Below are 19,573 nucleotides of genomic sequence, written 5' to 3'. Positions count from 1 at the left end.
GGAACTCTCAGAGGGTTGATGCTGGTTTTGGTGCTGCTGGAAGTTAATTGCACCTTAAGGCAGAGGCATCTCATGGGCAAAGTCATAAAAGGGCTGCATCCTGGCCGAATCTGGATGGGTGCTCTGTGTGTTTCTTTGGCAATATCAAGATTTCAACTGTGCCTTGGTTTTGGCATACCATGTGTGTATTCTAACTGCAGTAGAAACAATGGAGAACCTGTGCTCAGTCTCCCCTTYGTTGCCAAAGGAGGTCCTGGAAAATTGCAGATATCCAGCAGAACAGTTCCAAAGCTTTCAAAGTCCCCAGAGAAGTTGTGGATASCCCATCCCTGGAAGTCAGGCTGAATGGGGCTTTGAGTRACCTGGTCTAGTGRAAGGTGTCCCTGCCCACTGCRGGGTGGGTTGGAACAAGATGAACTTTAAGGTCCCTTCCAACCAAAGCTGTTACATGATTCATGAAAAAACAAAATTCATGCCTTTCTCAGGGTTGGAAAGTGATACCATCATCTGTTGTGGGTTGACCCTGGCTGGATGCCAGGTACCCAYTAGGTCTCCCTATCACTCCCTTTCCCTCTGGGACAGGGGAGAGGAAGATGGCAAACAGCCAACAGGGTGAGATAAAGTAGTTTTATTACAGCAAAGATACAAAATATAAGGAAAGACTTGCGTGAACAAAAGCTAAAGGAAAAAAAAAACACCAAATCAATCTCTACTTCCCATTAGCAGCGTTGTTTGGGCACTTCCTGGGAAGCAGGGCTTCAGCACGTGGAGTGGTTGCTCTGGAAGGCAAACATTGAAAACTCATGAATGCCCCTTCATTCCTCCTGTTTCTCTTTGCTTATATATCTGAGCTGATGTCATATGGTGTGGAACATCCCTTTGGTTGTTTTGGGTCAGCTGGCCTGGTCATGTCCCCTCCCAGGATCTTACACACACCCATCCCTTTGAGGGGGAAGGAATGTCAGAGGGACAGCGCTGCTTTGGAAATAACCAAAACACTGGTCGGTTATCAGCCCCTGTGCAGCCACTCATGCAAAGCACAGCACTGGAAGGGCTTGAGCTTTACCTCAGTCAGACCCAATATATCATCATATCCACTTTTATGTCCCAAATACTGTTTTGCTGTCTCAGGTATGAGTTGTAAGCATGTGATTTCCTTGAAGATAGAACAATTAAGAAGRATCCTTTGTATGCCCTGGAGTATTTTCCTGGAACTAGTATTTGCCTGGTAACCCCAGAGATTTTATTTTTAGAAGGCCTTGGGATAAAACATAATTAGCTAAATCTAGTTCCACCCTCCCCACACCCCTTTTTATCCTCTGTGATGCATCACAAATCAAATCTTGTCTGCATTGAACCATACCARCTTAATAGGTTTTCAAAAAGCTCTAAAATGTCCCAAGGTGAGAGACCACGTTTTCTCTTAGAACTCATAGTAGGATCCTTTAATGCTGTTCTTGAAACTTAAATATCCAGCATCATGCCAGATGGTGGTGTGTGTTTGTAACAGGATGTTACACACTTTTTACAACAGTAATATGAAATTGGTCTGTTTTAAAGACCATTGTAATAAAATATTGCCAATATTTGCCCATAGGATAACTATCGAAGCATTAAATGGTTCATCTGCTGAATATCCAGTGGCATCTGGATTTGAAAGGAGATTCAGATATTTTGATAATATTCTAAACAGCTAGAAAAAGAGATAATGTTTGTTATTAAATACAATAAAACCTTTTAAAATAATATAATATTTAAATTCAGCATATGTCTGTAGGCAAATAAAAAGTGACCGAAGAATGTTCTTGTCTCAAAAAGTAGAAGTGCTGGCCTAACWTGAATTGATTGGTACATGCAGTGAAGTGGTAGATTGAGCTGCTTCACATGCTGAATGCAACTCAAAGAATGTTTCAGATCACCTGGAACTGGGGTCTTAATAAAGTACAAACTTGGTGTTTCTTACAAAAAATATTTCATAAGCCAGTRGAACACAATCTGCTTAAACATTTTCTCCATCTTCAGCATGAGTTCCATTACATGAGACTGGGCACAGGCAGTGTCAAATACTCTGTGATAAGAGTATTTATGTTAGTTTTTTTCCCTTCTCTTAGTGGCACTTTCTGGTGATAGTGGATGTTAAGAGCRTGCAAAGTAAAGAACAAATTCTCTCTGTGAGCCAAGCATGTAGTACTGTTGTCTAACATTGTGGTATAGTGCGTTCACTGGAAAGTGCAAGATGTGGTTGACCTCTAAAAGAGAGAAAAATGAATTTGTGGAAGCCTAAAATGTCAGTAGGACCTGCTGGAAATGCTAATTAATTTTTCCATTGCAAATTCAGATGTTATCTCTTTTGCTAATAACTTTTTGAGAGGTAGTGAATATACGAGCTATTAGATTCAGTACATGGCACTGGCTACCCTGTGGTTCTCAGTTATTATAAATTAATATTTATTCCAGTTGTTTGGATTCTGTCTTTCRTCTGAGCAGCTTAAGGAAATAATGCCCCAGTAGATACTATTAACTGCATCGGCTATTATCCCTTTCTTATTTTATTGTAGTGTTGAACACTACATATTTTACATTTTAAAACATGCTTTACAAGACCTGTGATTATTGTAAGAATTAGAGGTGGTGGTTCTTACTCGTTTTTTTTGGCTGAAGTACTGATACAGATTTAAGGAACATTAGAACTGTATTTACTGCATGCAAGACAATTGCACCTAAATTCTAAAATTTTTTTTTTTTTTGTGAATTTACTGAAAGTCTACAAAAAWTCAGTTTAATCGACTCAGTCCAAGCCTATTTCTGATTCTTATTTTCTTTGTCTAGAAAAAGCAACKCAGATGAGTATTTTAAAATGTATATTTGAAGAGTGTGCATTCAAATTGTAAAGTTCTGAACTTAAGAGCACATTTTCACTTTGCTGGCTGATCTCTTCAATGCTGAAAGAATCAGGATTTAGTAGGAGGTCYAGATTGCCAGATTATTATCATGAGAATTGGCTAATTGTATTCTTTCAATTTTCTAGTTGCCAAAACACAACAGAATTTTACTTCCYTCAGTTTTCTGGTTGTCTTCTCTCCTGCAAAACTTAGCAATGTGTTATGTAGGACAGTGGGATGTAATGTCTTTATATGTAAAGYTTTTCAGATAACTATCATAACCTACTTTCAAGATGAAAAATTAATTTCTCTAAGTAATGAAGTTTTCATTTGGTTGCTGCTAGATTTCAATTGGCATTTCTTAAATGAGTGCATGTTCTCATTTGAAAGTCCACGGTCTACAGAATTTCTTTCATGCTTTGGAGTTTGGATTCTGCAAATGGCATAGCTTGTTGGCTGCTACACAGAGAGCAGAGCAGCTTTTTCCTCTACTGTAGCTGTTTGGGGACTTTAAAGCTGGTTTGAGTCATTCYAACACTGGGTGTGGCTAATGTGTTAATTGGTCAATGTGTTAATTGGCCAGCTGTTCCTCTCGTTTGCAGGAGATTATCATGATTGGGAAGCATTTGAAAATGTGYGCTGCCATTTCAGGCTGGGTGACTCCTGGTCTTGCAGGCTGAAACACTCCCCTCCTCCTTTCCATCTTGCACACTTTGTGTGGAAAATCTCAATCATCTTGTTAACATGTTTCAGTACAGAACAGTTGGGTTTTTCAAAGCATCTCAGCTAAAGGAGAGGAATGATGGTTTTTGTAGAATAAAATGTGCCTATCTGCACATGGTTTCTTCATTCAACTTCCGTATTCTGAACTTCTGGAATAACTCCTGAAATAAAAGTAGGCCTGAGATTTTCAGCTCTTTTTCAGTTTTTTAATACTGCCAGAAGGGCTAAAAATTTCAGTCAGGAGGCCAGAAGAAATTCTCAAACAAATGTGTATGCTTGGGGGGTCAGCTCCTTCATTATTTGTTAAAGAGATTAATTTATATAAAAGTTAGATGACAAAGTATTTGGAGTAGTATTGTTTAAAAGTTACATCATTCTTGCAAAAAATTGGGTGTTGTATTTCAGAAAGTTCCTTTAAAAAGAATAAAGAGAGATTTGACTTTAAGTCTCCATTGTTTGTAATATCCTCTTTCAGCATGAAAATATTTTCCGTTCCCATCAGTTTTGTCGGTTTTTTAATTTGGCAAACATGAATATTTTTCCTGAACTGTGAGTAGAATGAAAAATAGTTATTTTTGTTGGCTTGCAGACATTGTAGCTTCCCCTTCAATAAGACTGGCAGATTTATTTTTAGAGTTCTGGTACCAATACATATCTTATGCAGTTATTTAGTGAAAGTAGATTAGACAAGCCTAAAGAATAAGTTTCGTTTAGGCCTTACTTGCAAGATTTGAGGGTGAGCTGTATGTGAAAGAGCATAGGGTTCTTTCTGTCTGTGAATATGCAGTGAGTTTTACTCCATGGTTACAGAGCTATCTGCTTAGTGCTCTTGGCTGTCTCCATCTCCCTCTAATCCAGCTCCAAAGGGACTRCTTCTGACATTCCAAACTGCTGAGCAGCTTTCCGACAGCTGCTATTGAAATCTGAATAAAAACAAAACTGTTTTCTTTGCCTTCCTCCCAAATGGGGATCAAGTGAAAAGAGAGCCCATTTCTTGGGTGTGCCAACTTTTCCCCAGTGCTCCATCACCAGTTTTGGGGTGGTCACCTCTGATGATCTTCAAAGACTGAGAGTTGGAGTTGCACTTTAGAGAGGATGAATAAGCCATGGGCTTGCAGTTCTGGAAGCTGTAGATGTGAGCCCTGAGTACAGAGGGAACTGCTTGGCACTGTGGGTGACATGGCCAAGATAAACAGCAATTGTTTGTGACCCCATCACCGTGGTCCTGGACCTCAAAATGTAACATTCAATCTACAGGAAAACTATCTTAGATGCTTCGAGTGTTTAATAAGCTAAGAGTTAGATTTCCTGTTCCTTTTACTTAGCCAAGTAAAAGTGTAGACACAGTGTAAAATATGTGTTTAGAATGTGAGAAAGAAATAAAATGAAAGACTGCAAGTTGAAGAAGAAGATTAGAAATTAGTCTTCTTTTAGTTGAGKGTTTTTTCCAAGAATTCCGGGAAGCAGCTATTTCCTTTCTAATGAAACATGTACAGAATATTTATGATTCTTCTGGAGTGCAGTTTATTTTTTGTGCTTGTTGCTTACTGATATTTCTGGAAATGTCATCTTTCTCCACATTCTTCACTGTGGTTGCATAAGGGAGACTTCTGTAATGGCTAGGAAAATGTCTTAAGAAAGAAAGAACACATTGACCTTTTTTTCCATCTCTCCAATTTATTGATTCTTCCAGTGCAAGATGTGTAATGATGATGTTCTTTCAAGTTTCTRCTTGTAAAAATAGTTTCAATAATGTGTTTAGAAACTGTTATGGAAATTCTGGTTATACTTCATAACACTGGGACTGTTTATATTTCCTCAGGAAGATGATGATATGCCAAAATTTTGGTCACACTTAACAAGAAGATTCCATTTTCTAAGTTACAATGCTGTATACCAAGTACTAATTTCATCTTAATTCCTTAAGAATATTTTTACAGATGGAATTTTAATATACAATATGGCYGGAGAGATTTATAAGAGGAAAAGGAGGAGAATAAATGTTCTGCATTTCTGTGTAGATTGGCAAATGACGATGGGGAATGACCTTGAATGTGCTGAATTCATCAGTCTCCTTTTCTGAAACTTTGCATCTGTAAGATGCAGTATATTCTTATTCTTAGTATATTCTTAGTATAAAAGAAATTTACCTCCTTGCAACAGAATGAAACAGATGTAAGTCCACAGGCTGTTCAAGGGCTTTGGACATGAGCTGAGCTATTTTACAGAATCACAGAAAGGTTACTAAGGGAGGCAAAGAATTCATTGAACAAGTTTTAGCCTGGCTGCTATTTGCATTTTGTTTAACTGTCTGGTTCTACAATTTGTGGATCTCAAACAGTTGGCTTCCTATTTGGTTAAGTTTTTTTAAAACAAAGTGTATGACATCTCAAGYTTGAAAAATACAATCCAATCTTACAGCCTTTCCTTCATACAGCTTAACATATTCTAAAATTGGAAAACTCAGTATTGAGCATGAAGTTCTCATGTCTAGGTGTGTTTTTGGATAGAAGGATAATTGGAATATTCAAGGGCAAATGACTGCAGAATCTAAACTTGTGAAAGCTGGAACATGCAAAGGCAAAAAGAGACCAGCCTTTAACTGTTATTAAACTGTGTATTATCCACAACAGTTTCTGATTAGACAATCTGTCTGTTTAAAACAACTTAGAATGCATCCCTACAATACAATCCTACAGATTTCTACTGTTTTAGTGCTTATATAATGTGATCATGTCTATTGGAGAAAAATATAAAAATATTGAATAGTAATTATAACCTCCTCACTTCCTGTAAGTTAAAACTGAGGAGTGCAGGTAATCATTTWCAGTAACCTAGCAGTAGAATTGCAGTTTTGGCTTTGATCCATTTTATTTGGCAGAATCTTAACTGCACTTCACATATTAATTGCACTGTCATCCTGGAGGAGGGTGTTTCAGGCAGAAAAGAGAAGTTCTTCACCCTTTTGTTTATCCAGAAAAAGCACTTAAAAGARTAACTACWGGAGAGACACAAGATGGAGGAGAGSTTTTKGGAARTCAAGTRTCTACGTGAGTAAGAATGCTGTTRCAATATTTCTCTGAAGGTAACTTGTTCATGGTGATAAGCACATTTTCCTGTTTTAATTGCAAATATAGAGAACAACGGGAGGTTGTTCTCCAGGTGTAGAGGGATTCATTTAGTTCTATTTTGTTTGCTGAAATCACTCTTGAGATACCATTRATACCTTAGTATGTATTTTAGCTACTAGTGGCATGTCTTTACATCCAGTTAATTCATGGTGAAATTGTGGACAAGCAGTACTTCCTGTAGTGTAAATAGTTCATAGAKGAGCAAATTCTCCATTTTGCTGCTCTTGTCTGTTGTAGTTTTATGGCAGAGCATTGGTAGTTCCTGACAAAGGTGAAACATAGGCCAATGTGAATGTAAAAGAAGTAAAAATAGTGAAAATATGCAAGAGTCCAAATAAACACAATGTTTTGGGGAAATGAGAGAGAAGTGGAACTGCTGTGACTGCTGACTGACTACAAAACAGTTAAATTAAGACTTTAGTCTTATGTTTTTCAGTTTTTGTACACAGGCTGCCCCTCACTGCCTTCTTACCACATGGCAAGAACAATAATAAATGCTAAGATAGAAGGTAGTTAGAAGTTACATAAAGTTGATTTTCTTCTCTTCTACACCCCAAAGTACAAAAATACCAGAGATGCATGTTCCATAAATGCAGCTCTGAATTTACAGCAATAACAGGAACCTGTTTGCCTGCTTGTGGACAGCAGTGCATCAGAACATTGCAAATATGAACTTAAGCAATTTAATTGTTTTTTAATTGAAATTGTCAGCATTCTGAATATAAATAAAACTAAAATGTCATGCAGTAATAATGACTCCTGTGCTCTTGCTAGCTCACAGTAGACAAGATCTGGTTTTGATAGCAAGGTGTGTGTGCCCAGCAGTTGCATTGAAATTCCCTTCAATCTGTTGACTGAAAATGCCCTCAAATATGGCTTTAAAAAAAAGTAACTGAAAAATGAAATTGGGTGGCAATTCCAAGTTAYTGACYRTTTTTARCATGAGAACTCTGGGAGTGGCAGAACTGGCACATTGTTCAAGCTGCAAAGTTGCATGAGATGACCTTCAGATTTTGACAACATTTGCAGTTTGATGTGGGGTACCTGGGGTTGGGGAAGAGCAAATTAAAAAAAGTAAGTCACTACTTTGCATATCAGACTTTCTTGTGTAACAGTGGTGAAATAATAARCATTGGGAATAAAAAACAGATATACAGGCATGCTACAAAGGAGGATGTGAATATTTTACCGTATTATTAAATATGGTGCCTTTTGCTRGGTTTCTACTAAAATGTCTTTAATTCAACTCTGGAATTTAAGATGATGTTCCCAGTAATGTTTCCAGGATTTTTTTAAAGGTAAATTTTCTCTTCTTTTTCTTGGGACTTATGGAAACTTAGAAAAAAACTATAATATCTAAATAGACATATATAAATTATAATATATATCTAAATACTTCCCAAAATAACACAAAATGCAAAAGTTAAAAATAAATGAGAAACCATGTGTCTGTATGATTTTATGTATATTATTAAACATTTCAGAAGAATTTTGAATGTTTAAYATTTTTGAAATGCTCATTGCAAGCAGCAGTTTGAAAGGCTATGCAATTGTAGTGTAATTTTAAATATGACTTTCCCATTTCCCATAAAGATTATTACTGTATCTGCAAAATATTGATTTTACTATATCAAGGTGGTTTTGGTGGTGATTTTATTTTTTTTTAAAGGATTAAGAGGTAAAGGCACAATGGAGGGGGAATTTCTTTTCCACAAACTTTGCATGTTGTCATTTTACATTGTATRATTTATAATTAATAGCACATGAGCTATTATGCATTATTATGCTGACATTTAATTTTTTAATTGGAAAGACAAAATCTTTTTTAATCTGTAATTATTGCTTTTTAGTATAATGTACTATTGAAGTTTTCAAGGATTATAAAATTCTTTTCTCATTACAATTACAGCTTTGGTAATAGGCCTTGCWAAGTATAATTAGATTGAATAACAAAGGACTTCGTATTCTTCTAGYTGTGAAAATGCAGCATTAATGTATTTTTTCATGAAATCTCAAACCTAATCTCTCAGCAGTCAATCTGAAGCAGTGACTGCCTCAAGAACCATAGATATTTTCATGCACCCTGATGTTATATACTATATAAATATATATCAGAGAGAGATTATATATCCCTAATGTTACACACTCAGTAGTTATTTAAATAATAAGAATGCTAAAAAGAAGGAGAAAATAAAGAAGAACCTGAAACTAGGATAAGCTTTTTGCAGTGTATGGTTCCATAAAGTCCCCATCAGTATTCCCTGGTACTCCACTACTCAGCAGGAGGTATCTGTACAGGCAATTTGAATGGAAGAACATTAAAAAATAATGCTTTTTAGGAAGAAATTACTAGCTTATTATTCTGTGGGCATATAAAATTAATAGCTTAATTGATTAAGTGTATAAATAAGCAGTATGAATGTAAAACTAGAAAATTTAAAATATAGAAGCATTCTTTTATCTCATAGCAATCAAGCTTCCAGSAACAAAAAGAACAGAAACAAGAGTCAAACTTAACTAGTGACAAGTGCTGTATTTGCCTTTTACACACCTTTTTGTCATTTCCATGTACACTGCATTGCCTGCTGCACAGTGGAGTTAGAAATGTGTGTGGGAAGAGAAATACAGTGGCAATATATAGAAATATCACAGTGGCACAATATATACAGTGGCAAATATAGACACCCAGTGTCTGCTATATTGGAGCAGCCTAGAGGTCTCTTTAAAAAGAAGACTTTTGCCTTCTTGATCTTGATACTCCTATGAGGAATATGAAACTATGTACTTTGCTTGTAAAACATGGAGTGGATAGCAAAATAAGGAGAGTAAATGGCCAGAAGATACTGCTGCAGAGGGAAATGAAAAAAAAAAACAAACTTATGTTTCCCTCTAACTTTTTTTAAATAGCAGCCCTACAAACTGTTGAATCATAAATTATAAAAAATAAATACCAAAGGATGGTAGGAAATGGCAAAAGCAATACTTGAGATCACCAAGCAAAATTATTACCTTYRAATCTGTCAGCCAAGATAAAAAAGKTTRCAATTCAGACATCTCAAAARWGCAAATATTTTTCAGTTACTGCATTATACTGCAGGAGGCTGCAAAAAGATGAGAAATGGAGATTCTTTTCATTAAAACAGATAAAAGAATGCTTCTCTGGTATGTAGTAGAATATTATTCTCAAGAGTGATCTGGTCAGATTTGTCCCATAATCCTCTGTTTACAGTAGCAAGCAATACATATAAATACTGCAGAGGTTCAGAATGGTGCATGGTGAGATCATGCTTGGGAGAGCTTGGGAGCTGCTCTCCTTGCAAAAGTCATGTTCTTTATAACATGGCCATTTGGACTTGCACACTTAAATCCCAGCAGTCTATAGACTGGAAAACTGAAATAGGGAAACTGTAGTCTCCTCATCTTCAATGATGCCAGATTCTGTGGCGCCAGTATCATACCAAACATCTGTTGTTTTGATTCCTCTGATTAGATTGGATTAGAAGGGGAGAAAAACCATCATCTACTCCCCCTCACCATTCTGTTCAAAGCTTAATTACTATGAAGACAAATCTGATTTATTTCCTGTCAGAAAAGGCTTCACTGATATGGAGTATTTGATTTTTTTTGGAGACTGGTTCTGACTCAGTTTTCAGCTACATAAAGATGTAAGATCTTTTAATTATTGCAAATTACACGCAGGTACACTGCATGTAAGCTCCTCTGTAAATCTGTATTAATTAAATTGATTTGGATAGGTTTCACTGTATTAACTGACATGCTCTGGAATTACAGCAGGGTAACTGAAACCAGGATCTGCTTAAATTTGTTCTGTTTAGATCTAGGAAACACTTTGTTTAGTATTTAACTGCAAGAGATAAGTACTGTGTTCTAAGAAACAATGGAGAGTATCCATTGGGGGTCTCTGTACATTCTTAAGCCTAAAAATGTTGTGGTTGTTAAATCTGTGATTATTTCAAATCCTATGATGTTATCAAGAGGGCCATTTGCATGTCGATGTAAGATGGATACGAGATGTTTTGAGTAACACCAAAAAGTATTGATTCCTACTCAGAATATTAAAAACCTACTCCCATCCTATCCTCAGAGCCCACCAAAATAACAAACTACCAATCAAAGACCTGAGAGATAAGATCTCTTCAGTGTAACTCAGTGAAATTCTGCCAAATTTTATCTTTTTTTTTTTTAATAAGATAAAAAAGTTTTTTTTCAAATTTGCACCAACCAACCCACACTTGGGCTTAAGTTGATGCAAAATCTGAGAGGAAAAGAATGGGAGAGAGAGAGAAATTTGTGCTCTTTAAATTAGAAAACTCATTACTGGCTTTAATGGGGGACATTAGAAAACATGTTTGTTGTGAATCTGAAGCATTGTAATAGTAATAATGCTTCTCACTAATGCACACCAATGGCACACCTTTCAGGCTTTGGTTCTAAGTTTGTGTTTTGAGCAGATGGCTCTGGGTGTCCACATCCACTGTTCAATCAGCAGTGCCTGAGGCTTGGAATCACACAAATGAGGAATTCATTTGTGTAGCCTTCAATGCTGCAAGTACTTTAAAAAAAGGAGAGTGTAGCTTATTTGTTGTTGTCATCCTCCCAATCCCCAGACAAGTCTGTATGACAGAGAATTCTCAGCCTGGCTGGGACTCTGTGGTAACACTTTTGTTCTGCAGCAAGCTTAATCCTGCTCAGCTCTTCCACCAAATGTGAGTGTGTGCAGGGAATTGAGTGTGGGGAGATGGGGTAGTGACTCTGCTGAGAGTGGAAATGGTCTCTCAGCTTCAGAAACCAATGTCATTCCAACACTGGATACCATTTCTGCGGCTTTTCAAATGATAGGGGCAACTGAGGCTGCCCTGTAAAAGTACCTAGTACTTGTTAGTGTCAGGAAAATGATCCATTTTCATGTATTGATACTCTGCCCATCAATTCATTCTGGCTCTGCTCATGGCCCGTTGGTTTATCACTAATTTGGCATCCAGCTCTGCATCAGATGTTGCCGCATATTCATCTGCATTCTTTGGTGAATGTTTCAATTTCCAGTATTTCTGCTGTGCTTTGTCAGCTGTTTCTCTGTTCTGCCTTGGGAGCAGAAATCCATGAGAGGCTTCTGATTTGTGCATGTGTGTGCAACAGACTCAAATAGTTTTCATGAACTGGGATAGAGAGTTAAAGGAGAGGAACTAATTCACTGGGCATTTCCTGAAGGCTCTTCCAAGGGATTTCAGCTGTCTTTCACATGCAGTTTAGAACAGCTGTGGTCTGAGTGAAGATCAGTACTTCCCTGTCTAAATTTATAGACCATAAAAAGTCTGAAGTATGATGAGGGGGACTCTTTTGGATAAGCAATATAGATTATTGGGATGTTTTGCTACAATTGACTTACAATGTTTCTCCACAAAGCTTTTGTGAGTTCTGGTTTGCATCTAGAGATAATTTCAAGCATTTAAAGAAATCTCTTTGCTTAAATTACACATTATAGGCTGAAAGTGTCAGTAGTAATCACAAGAGCATTTATTTCAATGTTTATTTAGATTTACTAATATTTTAAACTTGTACTGAAATCCCTTGTTGGTCACAGGGAGTAAATTTACTCCCATGGAGTAAATTGCAAAGACATGGACAATTGACATTTTGAAGTTTCAAGTACAAATATTTAAATTGGTACATAAATTTACATTTTTTTGTGGTTTGAGTTATATTTTCAGTATTCCATACAGTACATGTCTTGATTTGGATGGCTCGATAGACTCATCAGAACTGAGCAGCTGTCTTTCCTAGACCAGACTCAGCCAGCTTCTCACTAGCAGCTGAAAAGACACTTATTTCATGCAATTTACAGGACAATTTCAATTGGTTTTTGTGACAATTAATTTCAACCCAAGTTTTGCCTGTAATTTGAATTCTCTGCCAATGAGCTAACATCAAGCAAAAACTGGTGATTCAAACTTGATTGGGCTTTTTTTTTTTGGCATATAAATTGCAGCAAAAGCTCCTCCTACTTGTTGTTAGCCAATGAAGTATCTGTGCAGCTCACTGTAGCCTTGTGCTTCTCAAATTCAAGCAGGCTGATAATCCATAAACTGCATTTTCCCCTGGACTGGGGTGTGTGGGGTCCAGCTTGGCAGCCCCATTCTGACAGAGAGCAGAAATCTGAAGTGTGTTTACCTAGTTCTCAACAAGTTCTAATCTGGTAAAACCTTTTGCCTTTCCCACAGCAAGGGGGAAGAGCACATGCTGAAATTTCAGTGAGGTCATGGAACAGATCTATCTAAATCACATCCGCTGCTTGTTTGGGACTTTTTTGTTTGTTTGTTGTTGTTGTTTGGGGGGGTAGTTTGCTTTTTTAAGAATCATGTTTATCATCACAATCTTGTAGATAAGTTTGTACCCTCCATTAATTCAGTAATGAGAAAAACCTTAAAACTTTTGGAATTCTTAAAATTATATCCACATTTAAGTAACAAGTTGGTAGTAAACAAGACTCAAATCAACTTAAGAGTGTAACAAAAGTGTGTATTTTTCCTTTGGAGAATCTGTGCATCTGCCTATCTAGTGCCTTCTGTTGCAGAAATGTCAGAAAATGCAGGAGAAAACCTCATATCTCAGGAGATTTATTAGAAGTGTATTCTTTCTCTATGTGTTTCTGTCTGATCTTGGTGAAATATCCGGAAGCAAAGATGAAAGTCTCAAAGCAAGAGGAAAGCTGAAAGAACCAGCTGGGTAAAAGGAAACACCTGAACAGAGATGCAACTGTGGCACTAAGCCAAGGACCAAGCAGGTGAATCCTTGTCTTAAACTGGTGCTTTTAATGTTTTTAACACACGCTGGTGTTTGAACTGTGTTCAGAGGCAGCACACATGTGCTGGTAAAGTGAACACTTCATGCCAGGTGTCAGTGCAGAATGAAAAGATAGATATAGAACAATGTATACTGCACAACCTCTCAAAAACAAACCAACCCCCCACCTCTCATTGATAAAAAAAACAAATGTAGGTCAATCTTGCAGTAGTCGATTATTGTCTTTATTCCCCTCATTTGTAGTATCACTTTTATGTTTAAGCAAAACTAGCAATTACTACGTAAAAATTCTTTACTGTTTTGTGGAATGCTACTAGGGCACTAGGAATATGCAGAAATGGTTTCTAGGGGAGTAAAAAAAGGGGTTTTTTTGAGTAGTCATCATCAGTACCTTGACTCTGAATTGCCATGTTTTTGACTCAGTTCTGCAGTTCTAAAATCAGCTCATGTTGACCATTGTAATATCACATGATTATTTTAAATTAATGGACTGCATGTTTGAAAGGAAAGTCTTATTAAAACATTTTATTTAAGATTATAGTTTATCCAAAGAACTGGCAGCCAAATGTAAAAAATACTGGTTTCAGGATAAGTTATGGACAGTGGTAATACAGATAATATTCCAAATACAGTGTGCTTACACTGGTATCACTTCACGTTAATATGGTTTACTTACTTCCTTCTTTGTCTGTTCTTTTGCCACAGTACTTCTCCTGGTTGTAAAAATGCTCCTGCTTTTGACTGTGGTCCATCAAAACCTCCCTTTTTAGATATATATTTATTTCTCTTCTGTGTATTTATTACAGGTAGATCTAATGGATTCACTGTTTGAACGTGAAACTGATGCCAGCTGTGTTTCCTTAAGCTGACACTTCAAGTGACATGATCTTTTTTAAAAGTGTTTTGTAAATCAATCTGGGAACATAAGAAAACCCTATTAAGGTTACCTATCATGCATTCACGAGTCTTGAGACACTTGCATATGAATTGTTAGTTGCAATATTTCACTTGCAGAGCAAAGGAATCAGAGATCGTCCCCCTGTCCTTTGCCATTTTCTCCAGACAGTGTGGAGTTTTGCTCTTTGGTATTTCCTAAAACTCCTTTCTCAGAACTGTATGTGTATTATAGCTCTAGTCTATATATAATATGCCAGTATTATAAACCTGGAGGTCAGAGTTCTCACTCTTCAAAGAAAAATTACTAATTTAAGCATTTGACTTGTTTGTGCTGTGCAGGTGTTACATTGATTGAAAGCCAAGACATTGGTGAAGATATTCAAGTGTGGTTTCCACACAGGAACAATGTGTTTAACATCACATTCATGTCATCCAGCAAGCTGCAGTAATCAGTTTTTCATTTAAATGCTGAACTGAAAGCAGAGAAATTGAGCATGTTTGAATAGCACTTATCCTCTATCAGCCTAAAAGCTATTGCAACTTTTGAATCTGTTCTTTTCAAGAACAAATGACCTATTCTTCTGCCTCCTCTGTGTGATCCACCACTTGCTTCTACACATGCTTTTAGGACCAGAACACCACATTAATGTTACAGCAACACAGCTAGTACTGTGATACAAGGCTGGCATTCTTATAATCTACAGCCCTAATTTATAAGATACTAAAATTCAGAATATTTCATCTGCCAATGATTCTGTCAAGTTCCTCTGTATCATGCCACTTGCACTGCAAGCATACCAAGTCTTCATCCCAGAAAGAAGCATGGGTTGATTAATTAAAGACCAAATCATAAGAACTGCCAACAGCCAGACTGAGAGCAGAGCTGAGATCTCATTTTTATCTGAAATGACATACTAAACCAATGACCTGTTGATAAAAGCTTTATTTTTTTTTCCCAACGGAAAACAGATAAACTAAAAAAATAATTTAGTCAGTGAGTAGTTTTTCTCTAAGTATCAGCAAACAGTTTACTTCTTATTAAAAGGGCTATACAAATAGTCATTTAAAAGATGTTAATTCAAAGCCACCAAAAAGAGAGGAAATGACCTTTGCCTTGTTTCACATTAATCCCACTTGGGCTTTGCTATGTTTCTGTGACAAATATGGACATAGGTTACCAATACAAAACCAGGAACAACAGCAAACTTCTCCTTTCTTTGGAAGTTGATTGTGTAGAGATGCTAATAGAGAGCAACTGCTGCAAAAATCTTGTTTTTTTGAAAGAAGTTTTCTGGCCGTTGATCTTCATGCCCCCACATCAGAGGCTGTAGCTGGGTATCTGTAGCAATAGAGTTTGTTGTCTGCTCCTCCACTCAGTAACAACTGATGAGAGAAGGAAATTGTGATTAATATCAGAGCTAAGCAAAATAAGTACACAAAAGTTAAGGAGTCAATTTTTCTTTCCTTTATAGAAGGATGTTTACTACTGTGAATTGTTAATGCATGACTAAAACCCAGAATGAAAGTAGAGAACAACTTTGTCTCTTAAAGTTCCCTCTTCTTGAAAGTTCAAAGTGAATTTTTGTAGGGAAGTTGCGAAAGCTTTTCCTGAGAACAGGAGGCACACTGAGAATCTTGAACATTTGGTCATTTTAAATACATGTGTACCAGTACAGTAGCAGAACAACTTGCTATAGAGGATTATACAATTTCCCCTTTCTATATGCACTGACTGCCACACGCCAGCTGTTACTTCATGATGCTGCTTTAGTCCCCAAGGCAGAAAACAGTACCTTGGAAGGTGTTTTCCAAGTAAGGTGCAGTGCTGTTCTCATTTCTCTTTGTTTGGAATATCAGTACAATGCTCAGTAAATGCCACAGAGCTTCAGCTCCCACCCTTCCCCTTGGCAGTGTGGGGACAGGCTGCAGTCCCTGTGACACTGCCACCCAGATACCAACCACAGCATAGCTACAACCCTGTTCTCTTCTAGCTTTAGGCATAAGGAAGAAACAGTCCATAACTGTTTTTAGCTTTCTTCTTACACACCCTGCATAGAAACTGAGTAACTTGCTCTTCAGATTCTTACCCCTGCTTCTGTCCAGTCCACACAGAAAACCTTGTCTTCATGAGCAGCCAAGTCATACAGAGGAGCTTTGCAACTAGTGAAAAACAGGTTTGAAGTTGTATCAGCAATCATAGAAAACAGCTAGTCCCAGGAAGAAATGCTAGTACAAGGCTTTCCAACAGATGTGGTCAAGCAGTTATGAACACTTTGAGAGAGTACAGGTATCTACCATCTGTGATGCTTTCTCCAGAACCAATCACATTAGTATTATCCTCTCCTACATCACCAAGGAGAAAAGCAGCAACATTTTTCATCTGCTTGCAAACAACTTTGAGACTGAATTTCAGCCAGTTGTTAGGAAGAGTTTGTTACAGTTTCTTTCTTTCAGATGCTGCTCAGCTGTGCATGTTTCCCAGCCCTCTGGTAGAATACAGGCATTTTCCTCCCTTTCATTATATTGCTGACTTCTAAAACATAAGAGGGTTTTCACAAATGCCACAAGTGTTTCCAGTGAAAGTCTCTGCTTTTGCTATTTCATGAGGAACAGCTCACATGCCTTTGAACAGCAACAAACAGAGATTTATTTTACCTCCTTGTGTCCCAAAGCTTCACAATGTTGTCCAGAGAACCAGAGATCAGCTGGTGCTCATGGGTAGGTGACCACTTCACAGATGTCACCCAACCTGTGTGAGAAGTCAGAGACAGGAGAACCAGGGAGCCATCTGAATAGAAAGAGGAAAAAACACAGACATCAGCAGATGCTAGCTGAAACCAGCACATTTAAGATGTGTACAAAATCCAGTGAGACTGCAGTTCAAGTTAAGTGTTAAGTGAATTTTATTCAAAGTGAACAAAAATATAAGCCACACAAGTGCTGGAGAAGGAAAAAAAACTAACAAAGAAGCAAACCCAACTAAACAAAAACAAAACCAACTCCAAATCCCTCAAAATGTACTTTCCAGTCACTATTAACTTTCTTTTCAAATATTTTTTTAAAAGACAAACAAAAAAAATATTTTACTGACAACACATAATAAACTAATGATCTCTGTATTAGATTTACAGAAGCTAAACATTTTTTACTATTTGCGGCCTTCTAATACCTGAAGAGAGCCTACAAGAAACATGTTGAAAGACTATTTTACAAGAACATGTACTGACAAATAGCTTCCAGGTTTAGATTAGGTATTAGGAAGAAATTTTTGACTATGAGATTGGTGAGGCATTGGAACAGGTTGCCCGGAGAAGCTGTGGCTGCTCTATCTCTGGAAGTGTTCAAGGCCAGGCTGGGTGGGGCTCTGAGCAATGCTCTAGTGGAAGGAGTCCCTGCCCAAGGCAGGATAATTAGAAGATTTTTAAAGTCCCTTCCAACACAGACCATTCTATGAAACGTGTCTATGAAAATAAAGCTGGTAGGCTCAGTCATAATATCCCTAATTCTATCTGTTTGTAATACATAGTACCATGACTACTATTTCACTTCAATGATTATCAGACAAGTCTAAGTCTGAACATTACAAAAAAAAATTACATTCAGCTGCACAGTTGTATAACATTCATTAATAAGTTTAAAAACAGAGAACCTAAGCCCAGTTAAACTTAAAAGGTAAGAAATTAAAACRAGTCTTGCACCAGAATASAGAAAGTAGATGWAAYCTTYGTRGGTAAAAAAAGCCCTCAAATGACTGTTTTCAAGCAGAGGGACCAGAAAACAGTTTGTGAGACGTCTCTCAACAGGAAAAAGTTCTGATTTTGGAGAACATCTTTGAGACTATCCATGTTTTAGCTCACCTTTGCTGCGAGGATCCCATAGTCTGATATGTCTGTCAGTGCTCCCTGATGCAAGACGTCGACACAGTGGTGAGTAGGAGACAGAATTAAACACTTTGTTTCCTGTCTGTCAGAAAAGAAAACCATAATTCTAAGACAGGAAGTACTCTTTTTCAAAAAGCACAGCCTTTTTTTTTTTCTCTGAGCTGGACTTCAGCTGAAGCTACAGGGTATAATGATCTCACCAAAGTTGATTTGAGATCTCCAGTCTCAGCATCCCAGAGTTTAATGGTGTGGTCCCACGATGCACTGCAAATTTCTTCAGCATCTGACCACAGTACAGAGGAGACAGCTTCTGTGTGGCCCGAGAGGGTTGCCAGGGGAGTCTAGAATTCAACGGTGACAGATTTGAATATCATCAAAAGATCTATTATTTCAACAAATAAAAATGTCTGATTAGCCTGAGACATACCAGCAGAAGTTTTAAGATTACCTTTAAAGTCACCAAATTATTCATTGTGGTAACGCTTCTAAAGAAAAATCCTGGACAAACCTGCAGTTCATCTTACCCTTGTCAGTCCCAACTGTTCAGTTTTCTGCTTTTTCCGTGGTCTGTTAGCTGCTTCTTCCATTTCATCCTCTTCATCTGTAGGTACTGTGACAGAAGACAGGCAGACTTGAGCTACAGGTCTTTGAATTTCATCTCCATATAAATAATTCAGCAAATCTCAAAATTTCTGGTGCCTACAAATACCATGCAGGTGATAACCAAATCTGAACTTGTGTAATTAACTAAACTAGTAATGTTTGGTGTACAGCCTAGTGATGTACAGCCTTACAACTTGCAACTTACCTGCAGACCAGATCTTTAACATCTTATCCCAGGATCCACTGCAGAACTGTATGAACAGAAGCATTTTGTTAAAAGTTGATCCAGACAGACCTTGGAAGAGAGACCTGCTTGTAGAATTAACCAATGGTTATAACACTTGAGTAACAATGCTGGGGTCCTTAAAAAAAAAAACAAAAATGTTAGGTATACATCAAATTATTGTTTTTACTTCTTTGTAAGAAAAATATTTACAAAATATCTATTTCCTTCAGCACCAAAAAGTTTACTTTAACCTGTCTGATATTCAGTCAAGCTGGGAGTAATGACTCCCTCCACCTTTGGTGGGAATGCTCATAACTGTTGAATTCTGGGATGATGGGAAAGAACTCTTTACCACCTGTTTCTTCCAAGTACTCTGGAAATTTTTTCCCACCAGAACCATCAAAAAAA

At 37.2% G+C, this 19,573-nt stretch overlaps 1 protein-coding gene across 1 annotated transcript; it reads right to left on the bottom strand.

Moving 5' to 3' along the window:
* Positions 1–15,378: 15,378 nt before the first annotated feature.
* On the bottom strand, positions 15,379–19,251 carry WDR12 (WD repeat domain 12). The gene is made up of 7 exons (XM_057375748.1): positions 19,145–19,251; positions 18,861–18,946; positions 18,537–18,677; positions 18,313–18,418; positions 17,111–17,243; positions 16,543–16,615; positions 15,379–15,838 (listed from the first exon to the last, which is right to left on the bottom strand). Exons 1-7 carry the CDS (start codon positions 19,206–19,208, stop codon positions 15,761–15,763), a joined length of 681 nt encoding a protein of 226 aa, XP_057231731.1. The 5' UTR covers positions 19,209–19,251; the 3' UTR covers positions 15,379–15,760.
* Between the last annotated feature and the right edge of the window lie 322 nt (positions 19,252–19,573).

This window comes from Malurus melanocephalus, unplaced genomic scaffold (assembly GCF_030028575.1).
Source record: "Malurus melanocephalus ecotype Western Australia unplaced genomic scaffold, MMel_1.1 scaffold_257, whole genome shotgun sequence".
Classification (NCBI taxonomy): domain Eukaryota; kingdom Metazoa; phylum Chordata; class Aves; order Passeriformes; family Maluridae; genus Malurus; species Malurus melanocephalus.
This window is presented reverse-complemented; position numbering and strand designations above follow the sequence as displayed.